At 50.4% G+C, this 20,052-nt stretch overlaps 1 protein-coding gene across 1 annotated transcript in view; it reads left to right on the top strand.

The window, feature by feature from the left end:
- The window catches only part of HCN2 (hyperpolarization activated cyclic nucleotide gated potassium and sodium channel 2), a 289,150-nt gene that overhangs the window by 192,513 nt on the left and 76,585 nt on the right, over positions 1–20,052 (top strand). The window contains exon 4 of the mRNA XM_069216276.1: positions 10,723–10,941. Within this exon, the coding sequence (XP_069072377.1) occupies positions 10,723–10,941 (219 nt within the window). The remainder of the gene's footprint in view (positions 1–10,722; positions 10,942–20,052) is intronic.

The raw sequence follows: 20,052 nt of genomic DNA, 5'->3' as shown, positions 1-20,052 counted from the left end.
ACTGTGCTCATCGGACCAGGGTCAAGGCTGATTTGCACGTAGCTGGGTCCACACTGCGGTGGCGTGGTATGACCAGCAATGATAGACTGGAATGGGGCCCAAATAATGACCGTGGCTGAGATTAATTAAAGCATCCTTCACTTTTTGCGTACTTTACAATGTCACCCTAGGTGCACTGGGTATGCCCAGACATGGGTCCTGTGCACACTATGTCACTGGAGCCAGGCTACACCTGGCTGATGAGCCCCGGTCAGGGTGAAACCGGTCCCACGTGCTTGTGTTCAGGGAGGACCTGGCCTGGCAGCTCGGGCTGAACTGTTCCCACTGGAGCAGGGTTGAGGCTGATTTGCGTGTAGCTGGGTCCACGATGTGGTGGCGTGGTGTGACAAGTAATGATAGACTGGAATGCGGCCCTGAGTAATTACCAGTGACTGAGATTCATTCAAGCATTCCATCCATCAGTTTTTATGTATACATCATTCGAAGGATAGCCCATTAAAGGAAACAGGTTTTGTGTACAAAGAAATCCACTTCAGGCAGCTCCCTCTTTGTGATTCAGAAACCACCTCAACTAAGGCATTAGCAACTAATCAACGGTTTGCGACTGTATTGCGATAACTATCCATTGATTTGTCATTGGCACTTGCAGTCAGGAGGCAACCCGTATTGGGTGCCCTTACTGATCTTGATTTGGAATGAGTAGTCAAACTACTTTTCCAACTCATAAAAGAGGTTTTGTACATCACAGATCACACCCTAGTGGTGATAAACCCATCGAATCTCCTGGGTTGCGACCACCAAAGTCTTCTGTGCATCACCCTTGCTCGGCCCTTGGTACAGCTCTTCCTCGGGGGTTAAGGTGCCAGTCTTGGCCTTGCCAGGGCACAGGATCCTCATCAAACACCAGACTGTGCCAGCCACAGCATCCAGAGTGGGTCAGGACACATGGGCTTCATGCTATTTTTACCTCATCCATTTGCCTCCAGCGGTTTTCGGTTTCTTGGGATGTATTTAAAACCCACCAGGTAAGTGAACACTGCCAGGATGTGGTGGTTTGAGGGCGCGACATGTGAAGGGAGAGCTTTTCGTTTGACACCCAGAGCAAGGCGTGTGCTGGAAACATCCATTACCCAGAGCCTCGAAGGTTTAAAGGCTCTTTTGTGGCACTGAGTGCTGAGTGAGTGCCCCTCGTCCAAACCATTGTACGTTTGTGCTTGCCTCTCTCTCCCATCCTCTCTCTCTCCCATCCATTCTCTGTCTCTCCCATCCTCTCTCTCTCCCATCCATTCACTTTCTCTCCCATCCATTCTCTCTCTATCTCTCCCATCTATTCTCTCTCTCCTCCCATTCTCTCCCTCCCATCCATTTTCTCTCTCTCTCCCATCCATTCTCTGTCTCTCCCATCCTCTCTCTCTCCCATCCATTCTCTGTCTCTTCCATCCATTCTCTCTCCCATCCATTCACTTTCTCTCCTCCCATTCTCTCCCTCCCATCCATTCTCTCTCTCTCTCCCATCCATTCTCTGTCTCTCCCATCCTCTCTCTCTCCCATCCATTCTCTGTCTCTCCCATCCTCTCTCTCTCCCATCCATTCTCTGTCTCTTCCATCCTCTCTCTCTCCCATCCATTCACTTTCTCTCCCATCCATTCTCTCTCTATCTCTCCCATCTATTCTCTCTCTCCTCCCATTCTCTCCCTCCCATCCATTCTCTCTCTCTCTCCCATCCATTCTCTGTCTCTCCCATCCTCTCTCTCTCCCATCCATTCTCTGTCTCTTCCATCCATTCTCTCATTCCTTCTTACTCTCTATTAGTCTGTCTTTCCCAATTTTTCTCTCCATTCTCTCCCTCATTCTCTCTGTCTCTCCCCTTGTATCTCAGCGCCTCTCTTGTTCTCTGTTCCACTCTTTCCACCACACTTCTCCATATTTTCTTTCCCCTTGTCTCCCCGCTCTCTCACTTCCCTGATCTTTTTCTTGTTCTGTTTCTTTGTTGTCCACTCTCTCTTGCTCATTCTTTTGCGTTGCTCTCTTACCCTTCGCTCTGTCACCTCTTCTCAAGCATTCTCTCTCATCCGTTTAATCCCTCATTCTCTTTCTTTCGCTTTTTTTCTCTCCCTTTCTCTCTCCAACAATCTCTCTCCTCACCATCTTTTTTCATTTTTGTCTGATTCTTCTTCTCTCTCTGTCTTTTCTCCATTTTCATCCTCGCGGTCTCTTAGTATCTCTTTTCCCAATGCTCACTCTCTCTCATTCTTTCTCACTTTGCCTTTTTCTCCCCCCCCCCCATTTTCTCTCTCTCCATTCTCTCTGCTCATTCAATTTTCCTTCCACCCATTTCCCTTGTCCCCCTACCACTGCCCGGTGTGTCTTTAGACTCCAGGTATGTATGTGTGATATGTATCTGTGTGCTAGTTATGCAGCTGAGAAACAGTTGAAAGTCAGAGGAAGGGTGGATGTGCCCCCTCCCCTTTCTAGCTGGAGGTGCCCCCCCCCCTTCCTGGCTGGATGTGCCCCTCCCCTTCCTGGCTGCCCCCACTTTCCTGGCTGGATATGCCCCCCCCTCCCTGGCTGTTCTGTTTCATTTTACTAGACCTGGGCAAAATCTTAATTACTCTGGAGTAACTGGAGTGATTTCGGATATTTCACATTACTCGCTTGAAATTACAATCAATTATGCGATTACAGCCATTTGCATATTTACGAGTAATTTGGCAATGAGTTACCGAAGAGGCACTGGAACAATGAAGTTGGCGAGCATGAGTGGCTGCTGCTGTTTGTGTTCTGTTGCATTTGGCACTAGTTTCTTAGCGCTAAATGAAAAAGAACATTTGCCTCTTTTGGATGCAAGGGTGCATTTTGTGCTTAGAAAATAGCGCTAAATGCTGAGGTACGCTCCTTGTGTAGTTCCACGCAATCTTGTGTAATTACACTACATCGAACTGTGTGGGTTATTCCCACACCTACATTTCACATGCAAGATCAATCTGCACGTGAGGCACGTTTCCAAATTGAGATCAGTGTCACCCAGACCGACTCTGGTACCCAGTTAAGATGGATCTCTGAAGTTGTGCCCTTGGTGGCAAAGCCCAGCTCATAGTAAAACAGAACCGGAGGTTGGTCACTGTTGCTGGTGCACTTCAATCTATAATGAACAACTGGACAAGACATGGCCCATGAAGCCACAGGTGTCCCACACTGTAAAGAACTTCTATTTCAAATCTCCTTCTAGAAGACCCAACCCCTGATGGCTAGGAATCTGTGGTCCGCTCCTATGGGACCCTTGTTTCATTTAAGTCTGCAATACTGGAGCAGAGTTCTGCTGGGGATCTCTAACCTGAGCAACACAAAAGGATGATGGAGGGAGTGCTGAAACTTTTCAAACACTCACCCCCAGTCACTGATCTGGGTTTAATCCATCATTCTTTTGCTCACCACGCCACCCCAGTTTGGACCCAGCCATATGCAAAATAGTCTTGACCCTGTTCCCTATCGGAACAGTCCAGCCGAACTGCCTGGCCAGGTCCTCCCTGGACTGGAAACAACCATCCTGGGCCCGGTTTCTGGGTATCACCCTTCAACAGCCAGGCTAGCTTGAATCCAGTGGCACAGTGAGCAAGGGAGCCACGTAAGGGCATACCCTGGCCTCTTATGGCAACTTTAACAACACAAAATAAAATGATGGACGGAATGCTGAAACTTTTCAAACACTCACCCCCAGTCACTGATCTGGGTATAATCCATCATTCTTTTGCTCACCATGCCACCCCAGTTTGGACCCAGCCATATGCAAATCAGTCTTGACCCTGTTCCCAATGGGAACAGTCCAGCCCGAACTACCAGGCCAGGTCCTCCCTGGACTGGAAAGAAGCATTCTGGGACCAGGCCACCTACAGAGGGCTGGGAATGAGAGGGTCTGTCTGTCCTCTGGACCTCATGAGCCGACCATCACTTGGAGACAGTCGTGGTACGAATGTGCCAGATACATGTCTTCTCCTTTACTCCTTCTACGTCGCACTATTTTACCTTTGTGTCTATTTCTTTCTCTCCTTTTCTCCTGCTTTTCATTCTTTTTCTCTGTCTCTTGCTTCCACTGGGAATTCTCTTTCTCACACCCCTTCTCTCTCTTTCTCATTTTCTCCTTTTATTTCTAAATGTTGACAGTGCTTCAAGTGCGCAGAGCACTTCCAACAATGTCTTCTGGATTTTTCAGTCTCTGATCATGCGTCAGGTGGACAGTTCTCAGTTGCCTTTTCTTCCTCGCTGGATCTCGATCTCATGCTCCTCTTAAAACTCTGGGACACTTGTTTCCTGGGGTAAATGCTGATAGTGTAAGGTCTGTGTAGCCTCATATGGGGGTCAGTGAAAAGGTGGGGCGCACTCACCTTCCATAAGGTACAGATCCCAGCTTTGAGAACCCTGTCCGCTCTCTGCTTGCCTTGTTTGCATCTCTTGTCTCATTTAAGTCTCCAGTGTCCTTCGGCTGGATTTGAGGTATGGTGTCAGTTGTTCTGGGTGCAGCTCTGGCCTAGTAGTTTGTGTCATGTTTGCTTCTCGGTTTCCAGGAAGCTCTTGTGACTTTATTGAACTTCCTGCTGTACCGGATTCGGGGGGTTCGTTGCTCGGTTTCTCCTGAATGTGTGTCTCACCTTCTTATATATAAAGATATGTTGGCTACCAAGAGATGTGTGCTCTGTTTGTGTAGTTTCTGGTGCTTTGAACTTGAAAGATTTGTTTTTTTACTTTTCTTGAGATGTGTGTGAAATGTTGCTGTCACCTTGAGCAGTGATGGGTGCCTCCTCAGTCTTCACTGGTCCTGGCTTCTTCTGCAGCGTTTAGAGCCTCGGCCCTCCAGCTGCAGAGGAAACAAGGTCAGCAGCAGAGGGTCTCTTCTGCAGAGTTTTGGACTTCTTTTTTCATGTTCTGGTCCTTGGAGTTGCTTTTGGGAGTCAGAGATTCAACTGGAAGCAGGAGTCCTACTCCACAAACTGTCTCCAGGAAGACAGGACCCTTCCGCGTAAGCAGCCTTTTCGAGGTCTCCCTCCATGCAACACATGCCCTTGCAAGTTGTTGAATTTTTTTTAGGGCTGAGCGTGCAAGCGCTCTTGCCTGCTGTAATCTCTCAGTGGGCTTTTAAACATGCCCGCCCATCAGTTTGAATGGTGCGTGGGCTTGGCTTTTAAAATTCGCTTGATTTCATTTGTGAAAGGCATGCATACGTCATGCTTTTTCGGTGTTTAGCCCTCCTCGAGAACACCAGTAAACTACTGAAAACATACGAGGCTCCATGTTTTCCGCATGGCTTCTGGACTTCTTTTTCTTTTTATTTCCTATGCATCGCGATCTTGCTGGGCAGAAGTCGAGCGCTTTGCATGAGATCAACCCTGTTACATAGATAATTGCATAACTGCCGATAAGTATGACTGCGAACGAAGTTCTGTTTCCTTTAGTGTGCTTCTTCACGCTCATGCTCACGGCGTGGCGCTTTAAATCGGCTTGCTTATGTAAAACTATTACTTTTAATTTTCAATTTCAATTTAAGTGGCAAGACAAGTCCGGTTAGGACTTTACGACGCTAATAGCACTAACTCGAACAAATGCGAGACCCATTGCATTGCAAATGCTTGTTTTATATGGTCAATCCATACAAAGAGGGTTGCCCAGACACAAACTGCAGAGGTCAAAGGTACCAACTGCCCAGAGCCTAAAATATACATGGGTAGCACCTCAGCAACATGGATTTAGTCACAGAGCCAGCCACCAAATTGAAATGTTCCCCTCATGCCAGCGACCTTTTTGCCTCAGAGCGGCTCCCTCCTCTATCACAGGCGCTGATGTGGCTTCCAAAAACAGTGACAGGATGGTGGGATGGGGTGGTCTTTTTTCATGAAAAAAACAATGTCTCTGAGATGCTGAGAGGTTTCTCTGAGTTTGTTGGGCACATTTGGGCATCTTTTCTGTCCGGTAATTCCCCAATGTGCATGTTGGCTCAGGAGGGTTAATAGTGGCGTTCATGGCATTGTGGGCCCTGCTGTAAACAGGACGCGCCATGTCGTTCCGGGAAGACTGAGGGTGGTACCCGCTAAAAGGGTTTTCCCATCAGCGGAGCCAGCGGTGCCTCTGCTGTGCGTAAAGCCACCGTCCGCACCTGTGCGTGAGGCAGGGTTGTGACGCCTGGGCAGTCGGGACACCTGCCAGTTTTTTGTGGCTGCCCTGTGCACACCCCCCTCCTTCAGTAAAGCCCCGTCTCTCTTCTATTTATCATTTCTTTTTTCATTTTTCCCCAACTCCTTCTAGACCCAGACGGGATTTTCATAATGGCGGCGTAATTGCACCTAATATCTGGCATTTTACATTACGCTTGTGATGCGAAATCCCAAAAACAATGCCTGGTCCCATAATTAAAAACCATTTATGCAAACATTCAGTTGTGGGATCAAGGGGTCGGCGTGACCCATCAGAATGCGAGCGGTGTCTGTTCGAGGCGCTTGTGTTTTTGCGCCGAGTTTTTAGGGTGAAATGCGACCTTGCGTTCAAAATGGATGCGAGGAGCTCTCTCGCGCTGGAATATAGTGCTAAATGCCATATTTCCTTTTGATATAATTTCATGTAATTTTCCTGGAAATTCGCATAATTACGCAAAAAGAATATACAGGAAGTTCGAACAGCCCCCAGTCTTTATTCCAACATCCACTTTTAACATCCTCCCGTGAACCGTCCCCTCCAGCGCCTACAAGCCCTATTAACGGGACTTAGCTAGGTGAAAGGAAATAGCTCTACAGATGCGAGAAGTAATCCGCGTGGCGCTCTGTGGCCTCCGGTTAATGATCCCTCCCTAATAGCCCCGTCTCCCAACTTCGTCCCACCCCCTGCCCTCCCCGGGGCGCGCTCCAGGGGCTGCAGAGATTCTGCCATTAAGATAATCAATGGCTTCCTGTTCCAATGTATAATTCATGCTTCCTCCGGTAGAGAGGGGAGCTAAGATGATTAGCGCAAGGTCACCAGTGGTGTCAGTGTGGAGCCAGGATCTGCAGCAAAGACTTTTGATTTCACGGTCAGTTACTTTCTCCCAGCAGCAGAGCTCTGCTAACAAGTGACGGGTGACTCCTGCACCCCGCCCCCCTGTGATGTCTCTCCGAAGCACATTACCTGTCTGCCAGCAGTGTAAGGTACACCGAGTCTTCATGCACGACCCCTGCTGATGGGATTCCAGGTCAGCAGTTTAAATGGTTTCTTCCATTAATATACTTACAGAAAAAAGCTTTGGAATTTCTACTTGTAGGGAGCTGGGTGTCTGTGCTGTGCAGTTTACCGATGCAGGGGTAGGTGCCTGTGCAGTGTACCGATGCAGGGGTAGGTGCCTGTGCAGTGTACCGATGCAGGGGTAGGTGTCTGTGCAGTGTACCGATGCAGGGGTAGGTGCCTGTGCAGTGTACCGATGCAGGGGTAGGTGTCTGTGCAGTGTACCGATGCAGGGGTAAGTGTCTGTGCAGTGTACCGATGCAGGGGTAGGTGCCTGTGCAGTGTACCGATGCAGGGGTAGGTGCCTGTGCAGTGTACCGATGCAGGGGTAGGTGCCTGTGCAGTGTACCGATGCAGGGGTAAGTGTCTGTGCAGTGTACCGATGCCGGGGTAGGTGTCTGTGCAGTGTACCGGTGCAGGGGCAGATCATGCGGATAGGACAGGAGACCCTTATTGGCTGAAAGACAGTAAAGTAATACCCGTAAGTGCTCACTCTTGTGGTAGTGTGGGCGCAGGCTATGCTTACGCAGATATGTCCTCACATTATATATACTGCCCCTGCCTTAGGGCTCTAAGGCCTGGTATAGGGGGAGTTAAGTATATTACATGCAGTGACTCTGGCATGGAGGCAATGAGCGTACCATGTCATGTGTTCATTCATGGTTTGGACTCTGACGTGGTCTGCAATGGCCGGCCGTGTGTAATTTGTTGGGGGTTCCTTTGGGGTGGCATAATACAGGGATGTCTTTAGTACCCATGCTCTAGGTACCAGGGGTAGCATTTACTAGGGACCTACAGGGGGGCTAAAGTGTGTGCCACTTGTACACAATTAGATCAGTTTTCCTTGTTTTAGGGAAAGAGCACTGGCACTGGGGACCTGGTTAGCAGGAACCCAGAGCACCTTCAGTCAAAAAAACTCTGTACCAGTAGCAAAAAGTGGGGGTGCCCTTGTCAAAAGGGGTACTTTCCTACACTACTGCTTAAAACGGTACCAACAAAACAGACCCCAGGCATGCACTGGGAGACAGCTGTAACCCAGTGGAATTGTCTTAGTTTCAGTTTAGTAAATGTACAAACATTGGCATACTAAGAATGGAAACCATTTGTAACTGGTCAACTAGAATTACAAGCAGTGAACATAAACACAAATGAGAAGCCGCCCGCTGTAAGCTGAAAAAGGTGTCTGACAGAATATCGAGGTCAAACATACTGTGTGGCCAAAATATTATGGTAATCTATCGATGGCCAGAATATCAAGAATGTTAAGTGCAAACTGGTAAATAAAGATTTAGGTTTCTTAACCCCACATGTGTGCGCCTTGACAATGTATACATCATGAAGGTACATGTATGTCGAGTTAAGTAGAGTAAAAAATGTACTGGCCCACAGAAATGTACCTTCACTATATTCTTGCCACAATATTTTGGCCACACGATATTTTAGTTTCAATATTTTAGTCATCACCTTGAAAAATTGTACCTCCATCCAATTGAAATAAGAGTACAGGACACATATATCCCATTACCTTTGGCACAAACGGCGTACGCTGCTACCCTGTGCAATGCTGTTACGCACAAGTGACACCGTCTTGTGGGTAAATGATAATGTTGTGTCGTGTGTTTGGAAGCTCGGGTGCTGGCAAGTGTGACGTCATATTGCGGTGTGCCCTGAATATGTGTTTTTTCTCTGGTTCTCAAGTGTTGTTGGCCCTGAGCTGCTACCCTGTAGTAAACATGTCGTGACGTTTTGTTACGGGATTGTGCTGTGGTTAAAGCCCCCATAGTGCTTCTAGCAGTCGAGTAACTTACCACTCGGTTGCAGAGTTCTGACTAATCCAGCTCGCACTGATGCGTCATGGATGTTGTGTTCTGGTCATATCTGTGGTCATGTGGTCATTGAGCTGTGAGTGTTTGACTATTGTTTTCTCTGGACAAGGCAGGAGGGCTCGACCAATTCTTCACACCTCTTGTATATCAACAGACGCGTACCGTGTCAGCAGATGGAGGTGTGTGGTTTTTTACTGGTGGGTTGTCAAGCAGGTTGTGTATACAGTCGGTGTTGCATCTGATTGCTCTACTCACTGTTGTATGTCATGGTGTGTAGTGCTGTTGCGCGTACAGTGATTGCAGCTATGCGGTTGACGTGTCCTGTGTTGGGTGCACGCCACGCGTGTCTCATGAGTTCTGGTGGAAGTCTGTGTGCGGTGTCACCCACTGACGCAGTGGTAACAAGTCACAGTATACATGAGCATGTTCACTGGTTACTCCTGGGGGCCCATAACTGCACCCCAAGTGCACTGGGCGTGTGTGGGGGCAGCACACCTGTGTGTTCAAAGCGAGGGGCCCCCGCGTACACTGCAGCTCTGGGAACACAGGTAGGAAACCCCATAACAAAATGGCGCCCCAGGCTCCATCACAAGATGGCGGACGAAGCAAAGGCCGTCGGGAATGAGCGGTAAACAGAGCCGGGGCAGAAATCATAAGGCGTGTGTGAAAATGCACCCTTAAAAAATGTGAGAAACTTTAGAGAAGTTGTGCAACATTATGTGTAAACTTCATGACATGCCCTTCAGGATTTCTGGAGTGAAAAGTGGATGCACAGCCGTGCCTCCTGTTTAAAAGTCTCTTGAGGTGGCAGCCAGGTGTCTGCTTTCGAAGGAAATCATCTCTTACAACATATTTTCTTATCAAATGAGTCTTTGGTGAGATATTTTCCGCTTGATCCAGTCCCCGCAGCAAAAAAGTGTGCGAAATTACACATTCAAGTACATTCTAAAATGTTGCATATTTCCTTTAACAACTATGCAAATTAGACAAGCTCACCGGTAAGTGATTACTGCCTGCTCACTCCACCATCGAGTTAAAAATAGTATACTTTGTAGAGAAAAATGGCATTTCTTTGCTGTTAAGGCTTATGTGCATGTGGCCTACACGTCACTCAAGTACCACCGGGGATGCACTAGGGGTTAGGGCAGATAGCCCTGTAGGCCCAAACTTGATTTGTAGGCGTCATCAAGGACCTATAATGCGCTCTTTTGGGGCTGAGTAATTAGTACAACATCTTTAGAACATATATGAGCATCCGTTCAGATTGTTACATAGGTCAGGACTACAGACCCAATGTTAGCTGGAGACCTAAGAAAGGCTTCCTGCTCTGAGAAGGCTGCAGGGGGAGGGCTGGCCCCCCCAGATGTGCACGTGGCTTCCTGCTCTGAGAAGGCTGCAGGGGGAGGGCTGGCCCCCCACATGTGCACGTGGCTTCCTGCTCTGAGAAGGCTGCAGGGGGAGGTCTGGCCCCCCAGATGTGCACGTGGCTTCCTGCTCTGAGAAGGCTGCAGGGGGAGGTCTGGCCCCCCAGATGTGCACGTGGCTTCCTGCTCTGAGCAGGCTCTGGAAGAAGGGCTATAGCCCCTCCACCCTCCCCAAACGTGGTCTGGCCCCCCACACGTGCACCCTCCCTAACCCCCTCTTCTTGCTCTTGCAGAACGACACGTGGAGCGAGCTGTACTCCTTCGCGCTCTTCAAGGCCATGAGCCACATGCTGTGTATCGGCTACGGCCGCCAGGCCCCGGAGAGCATGACCGACATCTGGCTGACGATGCTGAGCATGATCGTGGGCGCCACCTGCTACGCCATGTTCATCGGGCACGCCACAGCGCTCATCCAGTCCCTGGACTCCTCGAGGCGCCAGTACCAGGAGAAGGTAGGGCTGATGATGTTACACCCGCAGGTTACCTCCAGGGGCGGCTGACACTCAGCAGGGCGGTGGGGGGCGTGGGAGCACAGCCTGTACTACAGGAGCAATGCACAGCTTATCCGTACACGCCAGTACCTGTGAAGGACACGCTGTCCTTAAGAACAACCACCCTGTGAGGCGCAGCGTCACTGTACCACTGAACAACACAAGCTGTACTGTTCACCATCACACATGGCACCTGTGTCCAGATCAGGCTGTACTGTTCACCATCACACATGGCACCTGTGCCTACATCAGGCTGTACTGTTCACCATCACACATGGCACCTGTGTCCAGATCAGGCTGTACTGTTCACCATCACACATGGCACCTGTGTCCAGATCAGGCTGTACTGTTCACCATCACACATAGAACCCGTGTCCAGATCAGGCTGTACTGTTCACCATCACACATGGCACCTGTGTCCAGATCAGGCTGTACTGTTCACCATCACACATGGCACCTGTGTCCAGATCAGGCTGTACTGTTCACCATCACACATGGCACCTGTGTCCAGATCAGGCTGTACTGTTCACCATCACACATAGAACCCGTGTCCAGATCACGCTGTACTGTTCACCATCACACATGGCACCTGTGCCTACATCAGGCTGTACTGTTCACCATCACACATGGCACCTGTGTCCAGATCAGGCTGTACTGTTCACCATCACACATAGAACCCGTGTCCAGATCACGCTGTACTGTTCACCATCACACATGGCACCTGTGCCTACATCAGGCTGTACTGTTCACCATCACACATGGCACCTGTGTCGAGATCAGGCTGTACTGTTCACCATCACACATGGCACCTGTGTCCAGATCAGGCTGTACTGTTCACCATCACACACGGAACCTATGTCCAGATCAGGCTGTACTGTTCACCATCACACATGGCTCCTGTGTCGAGATCAGGCTGTACTGTTCACCATCACACACGGAACCTATGTCCAGATCAGGCTGTACTGTTCACCATCACACATGGCACCTGTGTCGAGATCAGGCTGTACTGTTCACCATCACACATGGCACCTGTGTCCAGATCAGGCTGTACTGTTCACCATCACACATAGAACCCGTGTCCAGATCACGCTGTACTGTTTACCATCACACATGGCACCTGTGTCCAGATCAGGCTGTACTGTTCACCATCACACACGGAACCTGTGTCCAGATCAGGCTGTACTGTTCACCATCACACATGGCACCTGTGTCCAGATCAGGCTGTACTGTTCACCATCACACATGGCACCTGTGTCCAGATCAGGCTGTACTGTTCACCATCACACATGGCACCTGTGTCCAGATCAGGCTGTGCTGTTCACCATCACACATGGCACCTGTGCCTACATCAGGCTGTACTGTTCACCATCACACATGGCACCTGTGTCCAGATCAGGCTGTACTGTTCACCATCACACATGGCACCTGTGTCCAGATCAGGCTGTACTGTTCACCATCACACATAGAACCCGTGTCGAGATCAGGCTGTACTGTTCACCATCACACATGGCACCTGTGTCCAGATCAGGCTGTACTGTTCACCATCACACACGGAACCTGTGTCCAGATCAGGCTGTACTGTTCACCATCACACATGGCACCTGTGTCCAGATCAGGCTGTACTGTTCACCATCACACATGGCACCTGTGTCCAGATCAGGCTGTACTGTTCACCATCACACATGGCACCTGTGTCCAGATCAGGCTGTACGGTTCACCATCACACATGGCACCTGTGCCTACATCAGGCTGTACTGTTCACCATCACACATGGCACCTGTGTCCAGATCAGGCTGTACTGTTCACCATCACACATGGCACCTGTGTCCAGATCAGGCTGTACTGTTCACCATCACACATAGAACCCGTGTCCAGATCAGGCTGTACTGTTCACCATCACACATGGCACCTGTGTCCAGATCAGGCTGTACTGTTCACCATCACACATAGAACCCGTGTCCAGATCACGCTGTACTGTTCACCATCACACATGGCACCTGTGTCCAGATCAGGCTGTACTGTTCACCATCACACATAGAACCCGTGTCCAGATCACGCTGTACTGTTCACCATCACACATGGCACCTGTGCCTACATCAGGCTGTACTGTTCACCATCACACATGGCACCTGTGTCGAGATCAGGCTGTACTGTTCTCCATCACACATGGCACCTGTGTCCAGATCAGGCTGTACTGTTCACCATCACACACGGAACCTATGTCCAGATCAGGCTGTACTGTTCACCATCACACATGGCTCCTGTGTCGAGATCAGGCTGTACTGTTCACCATCACACACAGAACCTATGTCCAGATCAGGCTGTACTGTTCACCATCACACATGGCACCTGTGTCCAGATCAGGCTGTACTGTTCATCATCACACATGGCACCTGTGTCGAGATCAGGCTGTACTGTTCACCATCACACATGGCACCTGTGTCCAGATCAGGCTGCACTCTTCACCATCACACATAGAACCCGTGTCCAGATCACGCTGTACTGTTTACCATCACACATGGCACCTGTGTCCAGATCACGCTGTACTGTTCACCATCACACACGGAACCTGTGTCCAGATCACGCTGTACTGTTCACCATCACACACGGCACCTGTGTCCACATCAGGCTGTACTGTTCACCATCACACATGGCACCTGTGTCCAGATCAGTCTGTACTGTTCACCGTCACACATGGCACCTGTGTCCAGATCACGCTGTACTGTTCACCATCACACACGGAACCTGTGTCCAGATCACGCTGTACTGTTCACCATCACACACGGCACCTGTGTCCAGATCAGGCTGTACTGTTCACCATCACACATGGCACCTGTGTCCAGATCACGCTGTACTGTTCACCATCACACATGGCACCTGTGTCCAGATCAGTCTGTACTGTTCACCATCACACATGGCACCTGTGTCCAGATCACGCTGTACTGTTCACCATCACACACGGAACCTGTGTCCAGATCACGCTGTACTGTTCACCATCACACACGGCACCTGTGTCCAGATCAGGCTGTACTGTTCACCATCACACATGGCACCTGTGCCTACATCAGGCTGTTCTGTTCACCATCACACATGGCACATGTGTCCAGATCAGGCTGTACTGTTCACCATCACACATGGCACCTGTGTCCAGATCAGGCTGTACTGTTCACCATCACACATGGCACATGTGTCTAGATCAGGCTGTACTGTTCACCATCACACACGGAACCTGTGTCGAGATCAGGCTGTACTGTTCACCATCACACACGGAACCTGTGTCCAGATCACGCTGTACTGTTCACCATCACACATGGCACCTGTGTCCAGATCACGCTGTACTGTTCACCATCACACATGGCACCTGTGTCCAGATCAGTCTGTACTGTTCAGATGTTTTATTTTGTTCCTGTTATTGCATATGCTTTCAGTGAAGTATGTAAAAAGAATATATAACCATTGCAACACCTAGCGTGGCCGGCCAGACTTATGGGCTTTGCCAATGCTTGTTGAATGGTTGTGACTTAGGGCATGCTTCCATTCCTGAAGATAGAGAGAAATGTTGTATCCTGGTGCTGTACTCCAACCACATGACTGCGCCAGCACCAGATTTCTCAGGCCGGCCCTACTGGTAAAAGCACCCAACATCAGTTTCATAAACTTTCCTTGGTGCAAGGGTGACTTATGAATAGAGCATCGCGCCGCAGACGTACTGTAGCTGCAGGCAGAAGAGCCGTACTGCGACTTCTGACGCGTCCTTTCCATGGCGCTGGGCTTGTATTCTGCTCTTACACACTTCGGTTCGCTCTTTAGTGTCCATAGCCTCCGGTCTTTCCTCTCCCCATCAAACATGTCCAGCGTCTGGTAACCAGGTGAACATCTGCAGATTTCCCAGGCAGGGTTGTACCAAAATATCTTGGAATACTGCCTGACATCAATATCAAGTTCTAAATATAGTTTGCAGAACTATTGCCCCTTTGGAATTAATATTAGAAAATCTACACCGAGTGGAATGATGTTTTTTCCTTTATTTAGGGCACAAGATTTAAGTCGGTAATATTTTTGTACACAATGTTCTGACATACGACCGTTGCAGAGGCGTGTATAGCAAAGAAGCGGTTTTCAATCAAGTGGTCCTTCTATAGCGCAGCGTATTGTCGCGTGGGCTCTCATTATTCTAAATGAGACTACTGGATTTCTAGGTAGCAGGATTGATAACGGTGTGGGGGACTGAGTCTGACCCACGTGTAAGGAACGCTGTCACCCTAAATCCGGTTGTTGCTCCGGCTAACTAGCAGTGGCTCATTTCTCCCGCGGGGAAGAAATGATTGGGCAGCCGAGCGCATGACATCTTTGGAACTTCTCAGGGAAGTCGTGGTTACTCAGATCCAAACCAACTCTCTTATTTCCAATATGATCTCATATACAAATGACAAAGACAGTATAAGTTTTATATAATGTTTTAATAAAACGACTGTATTTTAGATATTAAGGCGTGAGCCGCAATAACCAGAACGATACAACACAGTAGGATTGTGATAGTTACCAGGAGAGTAAAACATAAAAACAAAGCTATCATATTGTCAAACAGTTTCTACTCTCCCTCTGCTTGTTCTATTTAGAGCACAGCATGTTAAGCTTCTAGCTTGCCTATTAGAATCACTATGGGGATATCAGCCCTCATACCTGAGCAAAGACCTGTGATCTTGGTTCAGCATCTGCAACGAGGCAGTCAGCGTCAAGTTGTGGTTCCCTGGTCGGAATCTCCCTCTTACGTGTACTGGGACAAGGAAGTAATTTTATAACTAATATGTCAGCGTGATCACAAAATGTCCCTACGCAGGAATGCCCAGTCTAAACTCTTACCACGTCTATCGGCAATGTACCAGACTGTATCCTTGACTGAAGCACAGAGTAAACATGTTATGGAGAACTCCAGTGCTGAAGTAGGCAAAACAGTGTGATATATGAATAAAAAACAACACCGTAGAACTGGCTATTTGAAAAATAACAGTACGAAGCCTAATAAAAAACATGTAGAGCAAAGTGCACAGAGGCTCTAAGCTATTAGCAAATGAATAAAATATATTCAGGGCAAAATGCACAAAGGCCTAAAGCCTGAAGCTAAAGCGCAATGAATAATAAAACTAACCACACTACAGTATCACCTGTGAGGGTCTCCAGGCGCTGAGACGGTGGTTTCGTCGAAGACCCAGGTCTTGAGCTTCTCTCTGAAGTCCGCCAGCGAGGGAGATGTTTGGAGGTGGAGGGAGAGGGCGTTCCACGACTTGGCGGCAAGGTGAGAGAAGGCGCGTCCTCCGCTGTGGCTACGGCAGATGTGCGGTGTACGTGCCAGGGCGAGGGAGGCAGAGCGCAGGTTTCTGGATGGCTGGTGGACGTTCAGGCGGTGGTTCATGTATGCTGGTCCTTGGTTGAGGAGGGCTCTGCAGGCCCGTGCCAGTAGTCTGAATTGGCATCTTTCCTGGATGGGGAGCTAGGGGAGGTCTCTCAGATGCTGGGGCAGGTTGAGGATCAGTCTGGCCGCTGAGTTCTATATTGTCTGGAACCTTCTCATGAGTTCGGAGGTGGTACCTGCGCACAGCACGTTGCCATAGTCCAGACGCTTGGCGATGATGGCTTGCGTGACTGTTTTCCTCGTGCTTGTGGGGAGCCATGTAAAGTTTCTTTAGAGCATGCAGTGTTTGGAGGCAGGCCGATGAGACGGCGTTGATCTGTCATTTCGTGGTGCGTTTGCTGTCCAGTTACGGCTGCTCCGGGGCAGACCTGCATTGTGAGAGCCAGCACCACGGTTGTAGGAGTGGTGGTGGTGGCATCCCTACACTGGGCACCCCTCTAGAAGCAAACCTCAACCACAGAGCAGAGGTAGGCTGCGGCCCTCCATTCTCTGTGGTCTTTAGACATGTCCCAGAGCACCCTTTATCCTCACCGGAGCTCCAAGGGAGGGATATTTCTCACTTTCCTCCTCCAGAACTCGGGGCCCAAGCATCTCCCCCAGGAGCTGCATTAAATACCCTTCTAACACTTGCTGTGGGTGCTCTGTAAGTGGCTAGTGAGGTCAGTCCTGCACTAGTCACAATAACTGTTTATACATTAGAGGTGAACCATTCCAAGCAGGCTCTGGTGCACTCGTTTCTAACTCACCCATATATTCCTTCCTTCCAGGTGAGTTTGACTCAGACGACGTCATCCTGGTGGGCTTGGGGGTGGGGGGGGGATCAGTGTTCAAAAATGTTGCTTCGCTCATCCCAAGTCCTCCCATTCAGCCCACCCTTTACTTGCATTTATTTCAAACGCTGTCGCTCCTGCAGAGAGTTCTTTGTTTCATCAAAGTGTCTGGAACAGACAGAACTCAAAGCCACTGACAGTGGTTTTCTATCAGATTGTCCTGTTTTGTCCGGTAATTCTGCCAGATTCCTGGAAAGAGAGAACACGCTTCAAGTTATCAGACATACAAAAAGCAAATGATTTTATTTCTCTGCGGTGCTGGCGGACACAGCTATCTGTCTGGGTACCGGACTGCCAGGGCAATCCTTATGGGACCTGTGGTGAGAGCAAATGAATGGCCCAGCCCTTCAGGGTCAAAGTCAGAGCTTAGCCCTGCACAGCTCTGCTTCTACAGCTCCGCCCTTGGACAGCACTTACACACAGCTCAGCTTGTACAGCTCGGCCCTTGGACAGCACTTGCACACAGCTCAGCTTCCATTCAGGACCAGGAGCGATTCTTTGCACTGCTCAGCCTGTACTTGTGTGTAGCACAGGTGGTGCTTAAGAGTTTGAACAGTAGCGTTCAGTACCATGGACAGCGCTTCTGAACAGCTCAGACTGTAGCGTTCAGTACCATGGATAGTGCTTCTGAACAGCTCAGACTGTAGCGTTTAGTCCCATGGACAGCGCTTCTGAACAGCTCAGACTGTAGCGTTCAGTACCATGGACAGCGCTTCTGAACAGCTCAAAGTATGGTTCAGTACCATGGACAACGTTTCTAGACAGCTCAGACAGTAGCGTTCAGTTCCATGGACAGTGTTTCTAGGCAGCTCAAAGTATCGATCATTACCATGGACAGCGCTTCTAGACAGCTCAAATTATCGATCAGTACCATGGACAGCGCTTCTGAACAGCTCGGACAGTAGTAGTCAGTATCATGGACAGCGCTTGTGCACAGTTGTGACTGTAGAGTTCAGTCCCTTGGATAGAGCTGGTGCACAGTTGTCGAGTCTGTCTGTTACGAGTGATTGCAGTTACTCAGGTCCTCCAGCAACTTTCCTACGGAGCACAAGCCCTCGCCACAGTTAGTGCCATGCTTCATCACCGGGCTGGTGCTGCCAGGCCCCCAAGACCGCCTGGGGCTCTGTTCCGGAGACCTGTTTTAATAATCTGTGAGTTTGAAGCGTTAGATTGACACCCTCAGACTAACACCCTCAGACTGACACCCTCAGACTAACACCCTCAGACTTCGTTGGGAGACATATTTGTGTCAGGCAGATTGTCCGAAAAAGTGAAACATGAAAATAACTAAAGGGCAGTGGCAGAGTTGATGAACAGTTCATCCTGTGGCGCCTGGCGAATGAATCATTCATCCTGCGCTGTAATAAAGCGCACAGTCTCTGTCCCTAAGGTCATAACCTCTGAACTAGCCATTCCCTGCTCCGCACCCTGGACACACCCTGGACAGCACCTGCGCACGAGCCCTGAAGTATAGGCCAGATCTGTCTGTAGGATATAAATGTCTGAGTCATCACTCAGAGCCCAGGCCTGTGGTAATACACGGCTCACCCTGTATTACCACCCCAGGCAGTATCTGTCGTGTTCTGAGGCACTGGGTACAAAGGGTGCAGCTTACAAGGCCCGGGCGACACACAGACCTCCACATCCTGTACTGCACAGGATCAGGGCAGTGCTTACAAGAATCCAGCGTGCACATCTCCTCTTTAATGCAAAGCTAGGTCTGTGATATGGTGAAGGTGCAGTGACGGTCAGTGTGTACAGATGGACCCTGTGCTGAGGTCTGTGTTCACACGCAGGGCACAAGGAACCCCACTACAGACCCCTCTGCTGCCCCTTCAGACAGACCCCCACCGGGCCCTTGACAGACGGCCCACACTGGGCCTTTGACAGAACCCCCCCCCCCCTCCGGAGCCTTGACAGACCCCCACCGGGCCCTTGACAGACGGCCCACACTGGGCCTTTGACAGACTCCCCCCCCCCCCCGGGCCTTTGACAGACCCCCCACCTGGCCTTTGACAGACCCCCCCCCGGCCTTTGACAGACTCCCCCCCCCCCCCCCTCCGGAGCCTTGACAGACCACCCCTGGGCTCTTGACAGGCTCCCCACTCTCTGGGCCCTTGACAGACCTCCCTCCTCTCTGGGACCTTGACGGACCCCTCCCCCCCCCGGGCCCTTGATTGACCCCCTCCTCCCCTGGGCCCTTGATTGACCCCCTCCTCCCCTGGGCTCTTGACGGACCCCTCACCCCCAACCCCCCCGGACCCTTGACGGATCCCACTCTCTGGCTCCTTGACATACCCCTCTCTCGGTGGTCTCGACAGACTCCACCCCCACCCTCTCTGGTCTCTTGACAGACTCCACCCTCCCTCCTCTCTTGACAGAACCCCCTCACCCTCTTGTCAGACCCTCCTCTCTGGCCTCTTCACAGATCCTTCTCCTCTCTGGGCTCTTCACTGCCTATCCTCCCACCTGACCTCTTCACAGCCCCCCCCACCTCTGGCCTCGCAACAGCCCTCCCACCTCTGGCCTCGCAACAGCCCTCCCACCTCTGGCCTCGCAACAGCCCTCCCACCTCTGGCCTCGCAACAGCCCCCCCCACCTCTGGCCTCTTCACAGCCCCCCCCCCACCTCTGGCCTCTTCACAGCCCCCCCCCTCTGGCCTCTTCATAGCCCCCCCCCCTCTGGCCTCTTCATAGCCGCCCCCCTCTGGCCTCTTCATAGACAGACCCCTCTCCGGCCCCTTGACAAACCCGTCTCCGGCCCCTTGACAGACCCCTCTCCGGCCCCTTGACAGACCCCTCTCCGGCCCCTTGACAAACCCGTCTCCGG

This window comes from Pleurodeles waltl, chromosome 12, assembly GCF_031143425.1.
Source record: "Pleurodeles waltl isolate 20211129_DDA chromosome 12, aPleWal1.hap1.20221129, whole genome shotgun sequence".
Classification (NCBI taxonomy): Eukaryota; Metazoa; Chordata; class Amphibia; order Caudata; family Salamandridae; genus Pleurodeles; species Pleurodeles waltl.
The sequence above is the reverse complement of the archived record's forward strand: the minus strand, read 5'-3'. Positions and strand labels throughout refer to the sequence as shown.